Source organism: Protomyctophum parallelum (assembly GCF_964188405.1).
Source record: "Protomyctophum parallelum genome assembly, chromosome: 11".
In the NCBI taxonomy this organism is placed as follows: Eukaryota; Metazoa; Chordata; class Actinopteri; order Myctophiformes; family Myctophidae; genus Protomyctophum; species Protomyctophum parallelum.
Genome location: NC_139707.1, coordinates 9,828,783 through 9,846,511, shown reverse-complemented (window position 1 = coordinate 9,846,511; position 17,729 = coordinate 9,828,783). Strand labels below are relative to the sequence as shown.

Genomic DNA, 17,729 nt, shown 5'->3' with positions numbered 1-17,729 from the left:
TAAACGTATATAAATGATATGTTCCGAGGTTCCCAGAAATCTGGGTCAGTCCTGCCGTAAGGAAACGGTGGTAGCTTATGGAAACATATCCAGGACCCGTGAAGTACATTCCACGGCATGGTTCGCTTAGTTCTTGTAGTCGAAGAGAGCCATTATATTCACTTATTTTACAGAGTGGTCAGAGTCATGCTGTCATGAGCTTAAACCTATGTGTGTTTATATATATATATTTTTTTTTAAGATATTTTTTTGCGGCTTACGCCTTTTATTGATTTTTGAAGGGACAGACAGTAGGCTGACAGGAAACGGGAGAGAGATGGGGGGATGACATGCAGTAAAGGCCGTGTCGGGTCCGGGAGTCGAACCCGCGGCACACTGCGACTGGATTACCAGTCCGGTGCCCAGACCGTTACGCTACGGCCTGGGCCTGTGTTTATATTTTTATCCCTCATACGTTTTTGTCCTTTCTTCTCGTTGTGCAGATCCACCCGGTCCTCCGTCCAACCCCAGGATCACAGAAACCACAAAGACCACCGCCACCTTCAGCTGGGGGCGGCCGCACTACGACGGCGGCCTCAACGTCGACGGCTACTTCGTTGAGTACAGGAAGGAGGGCCACGACGACTGGGAGGCAGAGAACCAGAACAAGCTGATTAGCACAGAATACGTGGTGGGCAACCTGCAGAAGTTAGGCCGCTACCAGTTCAGAGTCTACGCCATCAACACCGAGGGAGTGGGAGAGCCGGCGGAGGTGGAGAACGTCATCGACCTGGTCGACGTGGAGTCGTTCCCCGACTTTGAGCTGGACGCCGAGCTGAGGAAGACCCTGGTGGTGCGCTGCCGCGCCTCCATCCGAATGTTCGTTCCCATCAAGGGACGTCCCAAGCCAGACGTGACGTGGACCAAGGACGGCATCAACCTCAAGACCCATGCGCACATCGACACCACGGAGTCCTACACCCTGCTGGTCATCCCCGACTGCACCCGCTACGACGCCGGCAAGTACAACCTGTGCCTGGAGAACGTCGCCGGGAAGAAGACGGGCTTCGTCAACATCAGAGTCCTGGACACGCCGGGACCTCCGGTCTACCTGACGGCCCGAGAGATCACCAAGAGCAGCATCACCATGCAGTGGGAGTTCCCCATCATCGACGGAGGCTCCAAGATCCTCAACTACGTCATTGAGCAGAGAGCGGCCACCAAGAAGGCCTACACGGTGCTGAGCACCACCCACCAGAAGTGCTCCTTCAAGTTCCTCAACCTGGAGGAGGGAGCCCACTACTACTTCCGCATCTCCGCCGAGAACGACCTGGGCGTGGGAGAGCCCGCGGAGACCGCCGAGCCCATCAGGGTGTCCGAGGCCCCCTCCGCCCCCGAGAACCTGTACGTGACGGACGTGTCCGCCAACACCGCCAGCCTGGCCTGGACCAAGCCGCTGCACGATGGCGGAAGCCTGATCACGGGATACGTCATTGAGGCCCAGAAGAAAGACGCAGAGTGGGTCCACGTGGCCGCCATCAAAGCCCTGGACTACGTCGCCACGGAGTTGACGGAGGGCGCGGAGTACGTCTTTCGCATCATGGCGGTCAACGCGTCCGGCAGGAGTGATCCACGCGAGAGCAGGCCCGCCATCATCAGGGAGCAGACCACCGCTCCGTCCTTCGACATGCGCTCCGTGTACCAGAAGACGGTCATCGCCAAGACGGGAGACCGCATCAAGGTGGAGATCCCGGTGCTCGGCAAACCCAAGCCCGTGGTCTCCTGGAAGAAGGGAGTCGTGGTGGTGAAGGAGACCCAGAGGATGAACATCGAAACCACGCCCACCTCCACCATCCTCAACATCAGTGAGATCAAGAGGACGGACGGAGGCGAATATTCCATGACCGCCATCAACATCCTGGGCACGGTGACGGAGACCATCACGGTTCTGATCCACGACATCCCGGGGGCTCCTACGGGGCCTGTGAAGCTGGAGGAGGTGTCATGCGACTACATTCTCATGTCCTGGGAGGCGCCAGAGAACGACGGAGGTGTTCCCATCAACAACTACATCGTTGAGATGAGGGAGACCATTGGCACTTCCTGGGTGGAGCTGGCAGCCACGGTCATCCGCACCACCTTCAAGGCAGCTCGCCTCCGCACGGGAACCGAGTATCAGTTCCGCGTCAGAGCCCAGAACCGGTATGGATCCGGGCCCTACCTCATGTCTGATCCCGTAGTGGCTGCGTATCCGTTTGAGGTGCCAGCGCAGCCGGGCACTCCTGTTGTCACAGCCTTCAGCAAGGACGCCATGACTCTGAACTGGGACGAGCCGGCAACCAACGGAGGCAGCGCCATCGTGGGCTACCACGTGGAGAGGAAGGAGAAGAACAGCATCCTGTGGCAGAGGGTCAACAGGGCTCTGGTGGTCGGAAACATCTATAAATCAGTTGGTTTGGTCGATGGAATCGGATATGAATACCGTGTCATTGCTGAGAACATGGCCGGCCTGAGCAAAGCCAGCAAGCCCTCTGATACGTACTTCGCCCTGGACCCAGTGGACCCACCAGGCAGGCCCATGGCACTGAACGTCACCAGGCACGAGATCACGGTTTCCTGGACCAGGCCAGTGGGAGACGGTGGATTCTCCATCACGGGGTACACCGTGGAGAGGAGAGAGATGCCTAATGGACGCTGGCTCAAAGCCAACTTCAACAACATTCTGGAAACCATCTACACCGTCAGCGGTCTGACGGAAGACGCCACTTACGAGGTCCGCGTAATGGCCAGGAACTCGGCCGGATCGATCAGTGCCCCGTCCCAGCCATCGGAGGAGATCACATGCAGAGATGACATCCAGGAGCCCGTGCTCGACGTGGACTCTTCCTACAGCACCACCCTGGTCGTCATGGCAGGAGAACTGTTCAAGCTGGAGGCCAACGTGACCGGCAGACCGATTCCATCCCTGGTGTGGTCCAAGGAAGGAAAGGAGCTCTCAGATTCGACCAAGATCGAGATCAAGTCGTCGGACTTCCACACCACTCTGGTGAACAAAGACTCCCTGAGGAAGGACGGCGGCGTTTTCACCCTGACGGCCAGCAACCCCGGTGGCTTTGCCAAGTACTCGTTCCACGTCAAGGTGCTGGACAGACCTGGACCTCCAGGCTCTCTCACCATCACAGACATCGCTGCAGAGAGGTGCGTCCTCAACTGGGTGCATCCTGAACACGACGGCGGCGCCAAGATCGATTACTTTGTCATCCAGAAACGTGAGACCAGCAGACTGGCATGGACCAACGTGGCCACAGACCTGCAGGCCAACAGGTTCAAGGTCACCAAGCTGCTCAAGGGCAACGAGTACATCTTCAGAGTCCTGGCTATCAACAAGTATGGCGTCGGCGAGCCTATAGAGTCTCTGCCCGTCATCTGTGCCAACCCTTACGTGGTCTCGGACCCACCGATGCAGCCTGAGGTCACCACCATCACCAAGGACTCCATGGTCGTCTGCTGGGACCGCCCAGAACATGACGGCGGCAGCCGCATCAACACCTACGTTGTTGAGAGGAGAGACAAGACTGGCACGCGCTGGGTGAAGTGTAACAAGAGGACAGTTTCTGACCTCCGATTCAAGGTCTCTGGCCTCACGCCGGGACACGAGTATGAGTTCAGAATCCTTGCAGAGAACAATGCTGGTCTGAGCCAGCCTAGTCTCGCCAGTCCGTTATACAAAGCCGTCGACACCATCTTCCAGCCGGGACCTCCCGGTAACCCCAGGGTGCTGGACACAACCAAGTCCTCCGTCACCTTGGCCTGGAACAAGCCTGTCTACGATGGTGGCTCTGAAATCACCGGCTACGCGGTGGAGACCTGCCTGCCCGAGGAAGACGAGTGGACCATACAGACTCCCAAGAAGGGATGGACAGCCACCTCATTCACTATCACCGGCTTGAAGGAGAACCAAGACTACAAAATCAACGTGTGTGCCACTAACTGCGAAGGAGTTGGAGAGCCTGCCGCGGTGCCTGGAACTCCCATCGCCGAGGACAGATTCCTTGCTCCAGAGGTTGAACTTGGAGCCGAGCTACGTAAGGTGGTCTGCATCAGAGCCTGCAGCACCCTCAGACTGTTTGTCCCCATCAAGGGGAGACCCGCACCTGACGTGAAATGGGCAAGAGAGCACGGAGCATCCCTGGACAAGGCCAATATTGAAATCAGCCCATCTTTTACCACTCTTCAGGTTGAAAATGTTGACCGGTTTGACGGTGGTAAATACTTGGTGACTGTGGAGAATGGCTCTGGAAGCAAGATGGCCTACGTCAATGTCAGAGTGCTGGATAGCCCTGGAGCACCACAGAATCTGCTCATCAAAGAGGTCACCAGAGATTCAGTCTCGCTCATGTGGGACGCACCTCTCATTGACGGAGGAGCTCGAATCCAAAAGTACATAGTGGAGAAGCGTGAGTCCACCAGAATGGCCTACACAACGGTCAGTGACAGCTGCCACAAGTCCAGCTGGAAGATTGGAGATCTGGAGGAAGGAAAACTATACTTCTTCAGAATCCTCGCTGAGAACGAGTATGGAGTCGGCCTCCCAGTGGAAACCATGGAAGCAGTCAAGGCTTCAGAGAAGCCTCTGCCACCAGGCAAAGTATCTCTCCATGAGGTAACTGGTACCAGCATCAGTCTGACCTGGGAGAAACCCGATTATGATGGTGGCAGCAGAATCACAGGTTACATTATTGAGATGCAGAATAAGGGCAGTGAGACCTGGACCCAGGTCATGCTGGTTAAGACCAACGCGGCTTGCGTCACTGGCCTCACTCAGGGACAGGAGTACATGTTCCGTATCTCGTCGTCCAATGAGAAGGGAGTCAGTGATCCTCGACCTCTTAGCATGCCAGTAACAGCCAAAGACTTGGTCATCGTCCCAACCTTCAAGTTGCAGTTCACAACATTCAACGTTTTGGCAGGGGATGATCTGAAGATAGAAGTACCATTTGCTGCACATCCTAAACCCACTGTGGCTTGGCTCAAAGCGGGCGTCGCCCTCAAGGAGACAACTAGGGTTAATGCTGACATAACTGAAAAAGGCCTTTGCCTGATGATCAAGGAGGCCTGCCGAGATGATGTGGGTACCTACAGCATTAAGTTGAACAATTCATCAGGAGATGCCGCCCTGGACATTAATGTTGTTGTCCTGGATAAACCTGGCCCCCCAACCGGCCCAATTACAATGGAAGAGGTCACTGCTGACAGTGTGGTTCTGTCCTGGGAAGCACCAGAGTATGACGGTTGCTGTAGTATAAACAACTATGTTGTTGAGAAGAGAGACACATCCACTGTTAACTGGCAGATTGTGTCTGCTACTGTAGCAAGAACCACCGTGAAAGCAGCTCGTTTGAAGACTGGAACCGAGTACCAGTTCAGGATCGCTGCAGAGAACAGATATGGCAAGTCCTCGTGCCTGATCTCTGAGACCCTCGTTGCTCAATATCCTTACGAAGTGCCCGGCTCACCCCGCTCTGCTGTTGTCCAGTCAGCCACTAAAGATAACATGGTGGTTGTATGGGATGCACCCAGCAGCGACGGTGGAAGCAAGATCATGGGATACCACCTGGAGCTCAAAGAGAGGAACAGCCTCATGTGGTCGAAGGGGAACAAACAGATCATCCCAGAGACCAGACACAAGGTCTGCGGCCTTGAGGAAGGCATTGAGTACGAGTTCAGAGTTTATGCTGAGAACATTGTTGGCCTCAGTAAGTCCAGCAAACTGACCGAGATGCAAGTGGCCAGAGACCCAGTTGACAGCCCTGGAAAGCCAGAAGCTACAATTGTCACCAGGAGTCGTGTGACTCTTAAGTGGAAAATCCCTGAGCTTGATGGCGGCAGCAAGATCACAGGCTACGTGGTGGAGAAGAAGAAAGGAGAGAGTGGCCATTGGATGAAGGCTAGCTTTGCCAATGTCCTCGAGCCTCAATTTGTTGCCACAGACCTGACAGAGAATGCGATCTATGAGTTCCGTGTCATTGCCAGGAATGCGGGTGGTGTCTCTAGCAAACCATCTGAGAGCACCGGAGCCATCACCGCGATGGACGAGGTGGAGCCACCCGAGATTGACATCGACTCCAAATACTCCTCGGCTGTAGTGTTGAATGCCGGAGAGACAGTCACGCTGGAGGCTGGTTTCAGCGGCAAGCCTGTGCCCAAAGTGCACTGGCTGAAGAACGGACTGCCCCTACCCGACGCAGCTCGCCTGGAGATCAAGAACACAGACTTCACAGCTTGTCTGGCCATCAAGGAGGCCATTCGGATCGACGGAGGCCAGTACACACTTCTGGTAAAGAACGTCGGAGGAGAGAAGTCGGTTAACATTAATGTCAAGGTCTTGGACAGACCGGGCCCACCTGATGCCCCGATCTCCATCTATGGAGTCACCAATGAGAAATGCTGCATTGCTTGGAAGTCCCCCTTGCAGGATGGAGGCAGTGACGTTTCCTATTACATTGTGGAGAGGAGGGAGACTAGCAGGCTTGTCTGGACCAGGGTTGACCCCAAAGTTCAGACCCTGAATCTGAAGATCACAAAACTCGTCCCTGGAAATGAGTATATCTTCAGAGTAATCCCAGTCAACAAATATGGAATTGGTGAGCCTCTGGAATCAGAGCCAATGATCGCTAGAAATCCATTTGTCGCCCCATCCCCACCAACAGAAGTAGAAGTCTTCACCATCACCAAAGACTCAATGACGGTGACATGGGAGAGACCATTGAATGATGGCGGTAATCCCATCCAAGGGTACGTTATTGAGAAACGTGACAAGGAAGGTGTGAGGTGGACAAGGTCCAATAAGCGCACAGTGAGTGAGCTGCGCTTCAGAGTTGCAGGTCTCATAGAAGGCCACAGCTATGAATTCAGAGTTTCTGCTGAGAATAATGCAGGAGTTGGCACACCTAGCAAGCCAACAGAGTACTACAAAGCACTTGATGCTATCTTCGAACCGGGCCCACCAAACAACCCCAAGGTGGTTGACAGTACCAGATCCACCGTTTCCCTGACATGGGGAAAACCCATCTATGATGGTGGCTGTGAGATTCAGGCCTACATTGTTGAAGCCTGCAATGGAGCAGTTGATGAGTGGGTCATGTGTACACCTCCCACTGGAATCAAAGAAACCAATTTCACGGTGAAAAAGCTCCTGGAGAAGCATGAATACTCGTTCAGAGTATGTGCCATCAACAAGGTTGGCGTTGGGGAGCTCGGTGAATTCCCAGGAAAGGTTCTCTTGGAAGAGAAGCTTGAGGCTCCAGACCTTGAATTGGATGCTGACATGAGGAAGATGATCAACATCAGAGCAGCCAGCACCCTCAGGCTGTTTGTTCCTATCAGAGGGCGACCACCTCCTGAGGTGAAATGGAGCAAGGCAGAGGGAGAGCTTAATGAGACAGCTTTGGTTGACAACACAACTAGCTATGCTTCTCTCGTCGTTGAGAATGTTAACAGATTCGACAGTGGCAAGTACGTTCTGACAGCAGAAAATGCCAGTGGAGCCAAGTCTGCCTTCATTAGCGTCAGAGTTTTGGACTCACCCAGTGCACCAGCCAATTTCATAGTAAAGGAGATCACCAAGAATTCTGTCACCCTAAACTGGGAACCTCCACTTCTAGACGGCGGCTCCAAGATCAAGCAATACATTGTTGAGAAGCGTGAGGCCTCCAGAAAGGTATACTCTCGCATCACCGCCTGCAACAGGATGTCATGGAAGATTGAACCCCTTCCAGAGGGGGGGATGTTCTTCTTCAGAGTCCTAGCTGAGAATGAATATGGCGTGGGTGAACCTGCTAAGACTCTGGACCCAGTGAAGGTCTCTGAGAAGCCTCAGCCACCTGGTAAAGTCAGTGTCCTTGATGTCACAAGTAAAAGTGTAACACTGGCCTGGGAGAAACCTGAACACGATGGTGGCAGCAGAGTCAGCTACTATGAGGTGGAACTGGCTCTCAAGGACAGTGAGACCTGGTCTCTATGTGCCAGTATCAAGGGACTGGAGACCACAGTTTCCAACCTGCAGAAGGGTGAGGAATATCAATTTAGAGTGTTTGCCGTCAATGAAAAGGGCAAGAGTGACTGCAGGCAGCTGGGTCAAACAATTCTAGCTCAGGACCTTGTGATCATGCCTGATGTGAGGCCTAGAATGAGCACCTACAATGTCCAGGTGGGCTATGACCTGAAGATAGATGTGCCTATTGCTGGCCATCCCAAACCAACCATTACTTGGACCAAGGATGGAGCTGCACTCAAGCAAACTACCAGAGTCAATGTCACTGATGCTGCAAACAAAACCACTCTCACACTCAAAGACGCTACCAGAGAGGATGGAGGCTTGTACAGCATTAACATCACTAATGCCCTGGCGTCCAAGGATGCCACCATCGAGGTGATCACCCTGGACAAACCAGGCCCACCCACAGGTCCTGTCAAACTGGACGACGTTAGTGCTGAGAGCATCACCCTCACCTGGGAGCCTCCCGCATACACAGGCGGATGCCCGATATCCAACTACGTTGTTGAAAAGAAAGACACCACTTCAGTTAACTGGGTGACCGTGTCTGCAACTGTGGCTAGAACCACATTAAAGGTCGGCAACCTGAAGACCGGTGCTCTGTACCAGTTCAGAATCTATGCTGAGAATAAATTTGGAAAGAGCTACTCTATCGACTCAGAGCCTGTTTTGGCTCAGTATCCATTCCAGGAGCCCGGTCCACCTGGAACGCCATACGTTTCTTCATACAGCAAGGACTACATGGTGGTGGAGTGGCATAAGCCTCCATCTGACGGAGGCAGCATTATCCTGGGCTACCACATGGAGAGGAAAGAGAAGAACAGCCTCCTCTGGACCAAGGTCAACAAGTCACTGATCCAGGACTGCAGGTACAAATCCACTCCTCTGGAAGAGGGCATTGAATATGAGTTCAGAGTCTACGCAGAGAACATCGTCGGCGTTGGCAAATGCAGCAAGCTGTCAGAGGGCTATGTAGCCCGTGACCCATGTGATCCTCCCGGCCGCCCAGTGGCCATCATTGTATCAAGGCACACTGTGAAGCTGAGGTGGAGCGCCCCAGTGTATGGCGGTGGATGTCTGATCACTGGCTATATAGTGGAGAAACGTGACCTCCCCGAGGGAAGGTGGATGAAGGCTAGCTTCGCAAATGTCCTTGAACATGAATTCACAGTATTGGGACTGACTGAACACGCCAAATATGACTTCAGAGTCATTGCTAAGAATGCCGGCGGAGCTGTCAGCAAGCCCTCTGAGAGCACAGGTGCCATCACTGCCATCGATGAAGTCGAGACACCCAAGTGCGAGGTGGATTCCAAGTACGCCACGACCATCGTCATTAATGCAGGAGAGACGTTCACCCTGGACGCCATTGTGGAAGGAAAGCCCCTTCCCACAATCCAGTGGATCAAGGACGGCGCCGTGGTGGAGAACTCTGCCAGAGCAGAGATCAAAAACACAGACTTCCAGGCCCTGCTGGTGGTGAAGGACGCCATCAGAGTCGATGGAGGAAACTACACAATGGTTCTGACTAACGTGGCTGGATCCAAGACGGTTTCCTTCAGCGTGAAGGTACTGGACAGACCCGGACCCTCTGAAGGACCTCTCACTGTCGGCAATGTCACAGAGGAGAAGTGTTCCCTGTCATGGCTGCCTCCCAGGCATGACGGCGGAGCCAGCGTCAACCACTACATCATCCAGAAGAGAGAGACCAGCCGCTTGGCATGGACCCTGGTCTCCGGTGACTGTGGAGCCACCATGATCAAGGTCACCAAGCTGCTCAAGGGCAACGAATACATCTTCCGAGTCTTGGCTGTCAACAAGTTTGGCACAGGCGAGCCTCTGGAGTCTGTACCAGTGATCATGAGGAATCCCTTCGTTGCTGCTGGTCCACCTCAAGAGCTGGAGATCACCAACATCAGCAGAGAGTCCATGACGGTCTGCTGGACCCGCCCTCTGACCACCGGGGGCAGTGACATTTCTGGCTACATTGTGGAGAAGAGAGACAGAGCTGGAATCAGGTGGACCAAGTGTAACAAGCGCAGACTCACAGACCTGCGGTTCAGAGTGACAGGCCTCACCGAGGACCACGAGTATGAATTCAGGCTCTCGGCTGAAAACGCAGCCGGAGTGGGTCAACCGAGCCCGGCTACCCCTTACGAGAAGGCCTGCGACCCGACCTTTGAGCCTGGCATGCCCACTGATGCCGTTGTGGTCAGTACTACTAAGAACTCGGTCACATTGGCCTGGCACAGGCCCATCTACGATGGTGGCTGTGATATCCAGGGCTACGCCGTGGAGATCACCAAGGCTGACGAGGAAGAATGGGAGATCAGCACTCCTGCCTCTGGAGTGAAGGACACCAAGTTCACCATTAAGAAGCTGGTTGAACATCAAGAATACAAGGTACGCATATGTGCCATAAACAAAATGGGACTCGGTGAGCCTACAGAGGTCGAGGGAGTGGTGAAACCCGAACAGACGATGGATGCTCCCGAGATGATTCTGGATGCAGAGCTCAGAAAGGCAGTGGTGGTCCGCGCAGGAGGTACAATGAGGATCGGCATTCCATTCACAGGCATTCCCACCCCTGCCATCAGTTGGGCCAAGGAAGATGGAGAGCTGCCCGCTAAAGTCCAGATGGAGAAGAGTGACGATTTCACACAGCTCACCGTTGACATCTGTGACAGGAACGATGCTGGAAAATACATCCTTACCCTGGAGAACAGCGTTGGCTCCAAGTCGGCCTTTGTTACTGTCAGAGTTCTGGACACGCCAGGAGCCCCACAGAACATTGCAGTGAATGACATCACCACGACTAGTGTTACTCTGTCCTGGGAACCACCTCTCATCGACGGTGGCTCCAGAATCACCAATTACATTGTTGACAAGCGCGATACGGTCAGGACATCCTACACTAATGTGGACAACAAATGCACCAAGACAACCTGCCGTATCACCGGGCTAACTGAGGGAAGTGTCTATTACTTCAGGGTCATGGCTGAGAACGAGTTTGGTATAGGTCTAATAGCGGAGACCCACGAGGGTGCTAGGACGTCAGAACCTCCTCTGCCCGTGGGCAAGGTCGCTCTGACCGATGTGACCAAGACCAGTGCATCTCTGTCCTGGGAGAAACCCGACCACGATGGAGGCAGCAGAATCATCGGCTATTACATCGAAATGCTGGTGGGAGAGGAGTGGGTGGTGGCCACCACCACCAAGAACTGTAATGGCACCGTAACAGGCCTCAGCACCGGACAGGAGTACCAGTTCAAAGTGTTTGCATTTAACGAGAAGGGCAAGAGTGACCCCAGGGCTTTGGCTGCTCCAGTCACTGCCAAGGATGTGACGATGGCACCCGCCTTCAAGGTGGCATTCAACGCCTATAGTGTGCAGACTGGCCATGATCTGAAGATTGAGATCCCGGTGATCGGTCGTCCCGTGCCTACAATTGAATGGAAGAAGGAGGGACAGGTAATTAAGGAGACGACCAGACTGAATGTGTCCAGCACAGCATCCTCTACTACACTGCTTATCAAAGAGGCAAACAGGGAGGACTCTGGCAAATACACAGCGACGGCCACCAGCAGTATTGGAACAGCCACAGAGGAGATTACTGTTGTCATCCTGGAAAAACCTGGGCCTCCCACTGGCCCCATAAAGATCGATGAGGTCAGCTCCGACTTTGTCACCATTACCTGGGAGCCACCAGAGTACACAGGAGGCTGCCCCATCAACAACTACATTGTGGAGAAGAGAGACACCACCAGCGTTGCGTGGCAGATTGTTTCCGCTACCATCGCCAGATCCACCATCAAAATCACTAAGCTGAAGACTGGAGTTGAGTATCAGTTCAGAGTGTCGGCTGAGAACCGATATGGAAAGAGCTCCGCTATTCTCTCTCCTGCTGTTATTGCTCAGTATCCGTTCACGGAGCCTGCCGCTCCTGGAACCCCATTCATCTCCTCTGTGACCAAGGACAATATGGTGGTGGAATGGCAACCTCCCACCAACAACGGAGGCAGTCCCGTCCTGGGCTACCACATCGAGAGGAAGGAGAAGAACAGTCTGATGTGGACCAAGCTCAACAATTTGATCGTCCCCGACGCCAGATACAGAACCACTGACCTGGAGGAGGGCATCGAGTATGAATTCAGAGTGTACGCCGAGAATATCGCCGGGCTCAGCCCCGCTAGCAAGCTGTCTGCGACTACGGTGGCCACGGACCCCGTTGACCCACCCACCCACGTCGAGGCTATCGACATCACCAGGAACTTTGTGACCCTCCAGTGGACACGTCCCCAGTACGACGGAGGCAGCTGCATCACTGGCTACATCGTTGAAAGGAAGAAGCACCCAGACAAGCACTGGATGAAGGCCAGCTTCACCAACATCATTGTGACCCAGTTCACATACACAAACATGACAGAGAACGCCGTCTACGAGTTCCGAGTCATCGCCAGAAACGCAGCGGGCACCCTGAGCGCTCCTTCTGCGAGCACAGGAGAAATCACTGCCAAGGATGAGATTGAGGCGCCAGAAGCCACCCTGGATCCTAAGTTCAACGATCTGACCGTGGTTCACGCTGGTGAAACGTACGTCATAGACGCAGACTACACTGGCAAACCGTTGCCTGAGGTCATCTGGCTGAAGGATGGAAAAGAGATAGATCAGACCACGCCTAGAATGGAGGTCAAGACCACAATTACACGAACCGTTTTGACCGTCAAGGACTGCGTCAGAGTGGACGGAGGCCACTTCATGCTGAAACTCATCAACGTGGGTGGAATCAAGATGGTCCCAGTTAATGTGAAGGTACTAGACAGACCTGGTCCTCCTGCAGGCCCACTAGAGGTGAAGGGAGTGACTTCTGAGAAGTGCTATCTGCACTGGAGCCACCCCACGCACGATGGCGGAGCCGCCATCCAGCATTACATTGTGGAGAGGAGGGAAACCAGCCGATTGTCGTGGACGGTGGTGGAACAGAGCATCCAGGCTATCAGCTACAAAGTCACCAAGCTGCTGCCTGGCAACGAGTACATCTTCAGAGTCACAGCCGTGAACAAATATGGTGTCGGTGAACCTCTGGAGTCGGATCCGGTTGTTGCTCGCAACCCCTTCACCACTCCCAGCTCTCCCTCCGTCCCCGAGGTTGGTGTCATCACCAGAGACTCCATCGTGCTCACCTGGGAGAGACCCGAGAGCGACGGAGGAGCTACGATCGACGGATACGTCCTGGAGAAGCGTGACAAAGAGGGCATCAGATGGTCAAAGGCCAACAAGAAGAGACTGACTGACTGCAGGTTCAGAAGCACAGGCCTCATAGAGGGTCACTCCTATGAGTTCAGAGTCTCGGCTGAAAACGCTGCAGGTGTGGGCAAGCCCAGTTCTGCGACGGAATACATCACGGCCCTCGATGCCATTTATCCACCGGGTGCTCCTAGCAATCCCAAAGTGACAGACCACTCTAGCACCTCTGTCTCCTTAGCCTGGTCCAGGCCCATCTATGATGGCGGAGCGCCGGTCAGCGGATACGTTGTTGAGGTGAGGGAGGCGTCGGATGACGAATGGATCACAGCTACACCACCCAGTGGTGTGCAGACTACTAGTTACACCGTCAAGAGACTGAAGGAGAACTTGGAGTATTACTTCCGCATCTGTGCCATGAACGTCGAGGGAGTAGGAGACCACGTGGACTTACCTGCGCCTGTGATGGCTGCTGAGATGCTGGAAGCTCCTGAGATTGAGCTGGACGCTGACCTGAGGAAGATGGTTAACGTCCGTGCCAGTGCCACCCTGCGCCTGTTCGTACCCATCAGAGGAAAGCCTGAGCCTGAGGTGAAATGGTCTAAGACTGACGGTACTATGACTGAGCGTGCCCAAATTGAGGTCACCAGCTCCTACACAATGTTGGTGATCGACAACGTCGACAGATTTGACACTGGCAAGTACGTGCTAACCCTGGAGAACCTGAGTGGGACAAAGTCAGCCTATGTCAACGTCAGGATCCTGGACTCCCCCAGCGCTCCTACCAACCTGCTGGTGAAGGACGTGAGGAGAGAGTCGGTCTCCATCTCCTGGGAACCTCCTCTCATCGACGGCGGGATCAAGGTCTCGCACTACATCGTGGAGAAGAGAGAGCAGAAGAGAATGGCGTTCAGCAGTGTTTGCAACAACTGCGTGAGGAATTCCTACATCATCTCTGACCTCCAGGAGGGAGGACTGTACTACTTCCGTGTGTTGCCTGTGAACGAGCTGGGAGTGGGTCTGCCCGCCTCCACGGAGGCCATCAAAGTGTCAGAGGCCCCTCTGCCTCCTGGTAAGGTCACCCTGGTGGATGTGACACGTCACGGTGTCAGCCTCGCCTGGGAGAAGCCCGACCACGACGGAGGCAGCAAGATCACAAGCTACATCGTAGAGATCCAGTCTAAGGGAGACGACAAATGGACGGTGTGCAGTGAAATGAAAGCGCTGGAGGCCACAATCGATGGACTTAACACCGGAGAGGAATACTCCTTCAGGGTGACTGCTGTGAATGACAAGGGCAAGAGCGACGCCAAGCCCCTGGCCAGCCCCGTGGTGGTGAAGGACACCACCCTTGAACCCACCATCAACCTGATGTTCAACACATTCAGCGTGAAGGCTGGAGATGACCTGAAGCTCGACATTCCTATCAAGGGCAGACCTCAGCCCGAGGTGTCCTGGAAGAAGGACGGCCAGGTGCTGAAGCAGACCACCAGGGTCAACGTCCTCACCTCCAAGACCTCGTCCAAGATCACCATCAAGGACGCAACCAAGGAGGACATTGGAAAGTACGAGATCACCCTGACTAGCTCTATTGGCACCAAAACAGCCGAGGTGTCCGTCATTATCCTGGACAAACCCGGACCTCCCAGCAACATCAAGTTTGACGAGGTGAGCGCCGACTTCATCTCTTTGTCTTGGGACCCTCCGAGCTACGACGGTGGTTGTCAGATCAACAACTATGTGGTGGAGAAGAGAGACGCCACCAACACAAACTGGCAGATCGTCTCTGCCACAGTCGCCAGGTCATCCATCAAGGTGTGTCGTCTCAACCAGGGCGCAGAGTACCTGTTCCGCATCGCGGCTGAAAACCGCTATGGCAAGAGCCATTCTATCGACTCGGCACCGATCGTCGCCCAGTATCCCTTCGAAATTCCCACTGCTCCCACCAATGTCGAGATTGCCCAGTCCACTAAGTATGGAATGCTGGTAACCTGGGGAAGGCCCGCCAGTGATGGTGGAAGCCCGGTTCTGGGATACCACGTTGAAGGCAAAGACACGAGCAGCATGCTGTGGAACAAGGTGAACAGAGGTCTGCTGGCCGAGAATCAGTTCAAGATGACCGGCGTTGAGGAAGGCCTGTCCTATCACTTCAGAGTCTATGCTGAGAATGCCGCCGGTATCGGCCCATGCACTAAGCCCTGCGATCCTGCACCAGCCAGGGACCCATGTGACCCTCCTCGCAACCTCCAAGTCACCAACATCACCAGGAACACAGTTTCGCTGCTCTGGGAAGGCCCGGAGTATGACGGTGGAGTGAAGATCACCGGCTACATCGTGGAGCGCAGAGAGCTGCCCAGCGGCCGCTGGCTGAAGTGCAACTTCGCCAACTTGCAGGACACTTACTTTGACGTGACTGAGCTCACAGAGGACGTGCAGTACGAGTTCCACGTCATCGCCCGGAACTCCGCCGAGTTGCTCAGCGTTCCATCCGAGAGCACTGGAACCGTGACGGTCAAGGATGATGTAGACCCACCCACCGTTATACTGGACGAAAAGTACAGAAGTCTGATTGTGGTCAAGGCAGGAGACGTCATTAGCATCGACGCAGAGGTCACCGGTCGGCCCCTCCCCGTTATCTCCTGGTCAAAGGATGGAAAGGAGATTGATGCCAAGACGCCAAGGAATGAGATCGTTTCCACCAACTTCAAGACCTTACTGATCGTCAGAGATGCCATCAGGAGAGACTCAGGTCAGTACGTGGTGACCCTGCATAACGTGGCTGGAACCAGGTCTGTGGCCGTCAACGTTAAAGTTCTGGACAGACCCGGTCCATCCTCAGGACCACTGGTCGTGACTGGCATGACAGCAGAGAAGTGCACCATAACCTGGGGACCCCCCCAGGAGAACGGTGGTGCTGAGATCATGCATTACATCGTAGAGAAACGCGAGACCAGCCGCCTGGCTTGGACACTGATCTATGGAGACATGAGAGCCACCACGTGCAAGGTCACCAAGCTACTCAGAGGAAACGAGTACATCTTCAGAGTCAGAGGAGTCAACAAGTACGGCGACGGCGAGGCCCTGGAAAGTGATCCCGCCAGGGCCATGGATCAATTCACTGTCGCGGCTGCTCCCACCAATGTCCAGGTCACCTCGGTCACCAGCGAGGCCATGACCATCTGCTGGGAGAGGCCAGAGGACAATGGCGGCGCCAGCATCGGCGGCTACGTCATTGAAAAGAGAGAGAAGGTCGGCACACGTTGGTTCCGCGTCAACAAGAAACCTGTGTACGACCTGAGAGTCAAGGCTGGAAACCTGCGCAACGGCTGCGAGTACGAGTACCGGGTGTTTGCCGAGAACGCGGCAGGCCTCAGTGCTCCCAGCGTGCCGTGCCCTCTCATCAAGGCAGAAGACCCACAGTTCCTGCCTTCTCCTCCTGCCAAGCCCAAGATCGTCGACAACACCAAAACCACCGCCACTCTGTCCTGGAACAAGCCGCTGTTTGACGGCGGAGCGCCCGTGACCGGCTACAAAGTAGAGTACAGGAAACGCTTTGACGACGAATGGTTCGTTGGCGTCCAGAACACACAGGCCACAGAGTTCACGGTGGTGGGACTGAACACCGGCACCGAGTACCTGTTCACCGTCAGGTCCATCAACAAGATGGGACCCAGCGAGCAGAGCCCCGAGTCGGACTCGCTGGTGGCCAAGGAGAGGGAGGAGGAGCCCGTGTTTGACATCAGCAACGAGATGAGGAAGACCCTGATTGTGAAGGACGGCAGCTCGTTTACCATGAAGGTGCCCTTCAGGGGCAAGCCCGTCCCCCACGTGTCCTGGGCCAAGGCCGACGTGGACCTGAGGGTCCGCGCCATCATCGACACCACCGACACCTTCACCCTCATCACGCTGGAGAAGGCCACGCGCAACGACTCCGGGAAGTACACCATCACCCTGTCCAACATGGCCGGGAGCACCTCGCTCACGCTCAACGTCAGGGTGTTGGACTCCCCGGGACCGCCGTCCAACGTGGGCACCAAGGAGGTGACCAGGACCTCGGCCACTGTCACCTGGGACACTCCCGAGAACGAGGGAGGCGGACCGGTCAAGAACTACCTGGTGGACATCCGCGAGGCCAGCAAAAAGGGCTGGACCAGGCTGTCCGACGCCTGCACCAGGCTCACCTACAAGGTGATGGACCTGCTGGAGGGAGGAATCTATTACTTCAGGGTGACGGGAGAGAACGAGTACGGTGTCGGCGTCTCCGCCGAGACCCATGACGGAACCAAGATCTCAGGTACTTCGATATTGATAGAGAGAAAAAATAATAACTTATTGAACTTGTTGATGTTTTTGGCTAACAGTTATAGCTTTAGGCTGCACAATTCCAAATTCACATGCATATGAAAACGCGAGACAACCTGCTAAAACGTAAATGATCTTCGCCCTCCAG

At 54.7% G+C, this 17,729-nt stretch overlaps 1 protein-coding gene across 15 annotated transcripts in view; it reads left to right on the top strand.

Moving 5' to 3' along the window:
* Window positions 1-17,729, top strand: part of ttn.2 (titin, tandem duplicate 2) — a 250,029-nt gene that overhangs the window by 200,883 nt on the left and 31,417 nt on the right. For all 15 annotated transcript variants that reach the window (XM_083777339.1, XM_083777342.1, XM_083777338.1 and 12 more), the window contains one exon: window positions 483-17,573. In XM_083777339.1, the coding sequence (XP_083633465.1) occupies window positions 483-17,573 (17,091 nt within the window). The remainder of the gene's footprint in view (window positions 1-482; window positions 17,574-17,729) is intronic.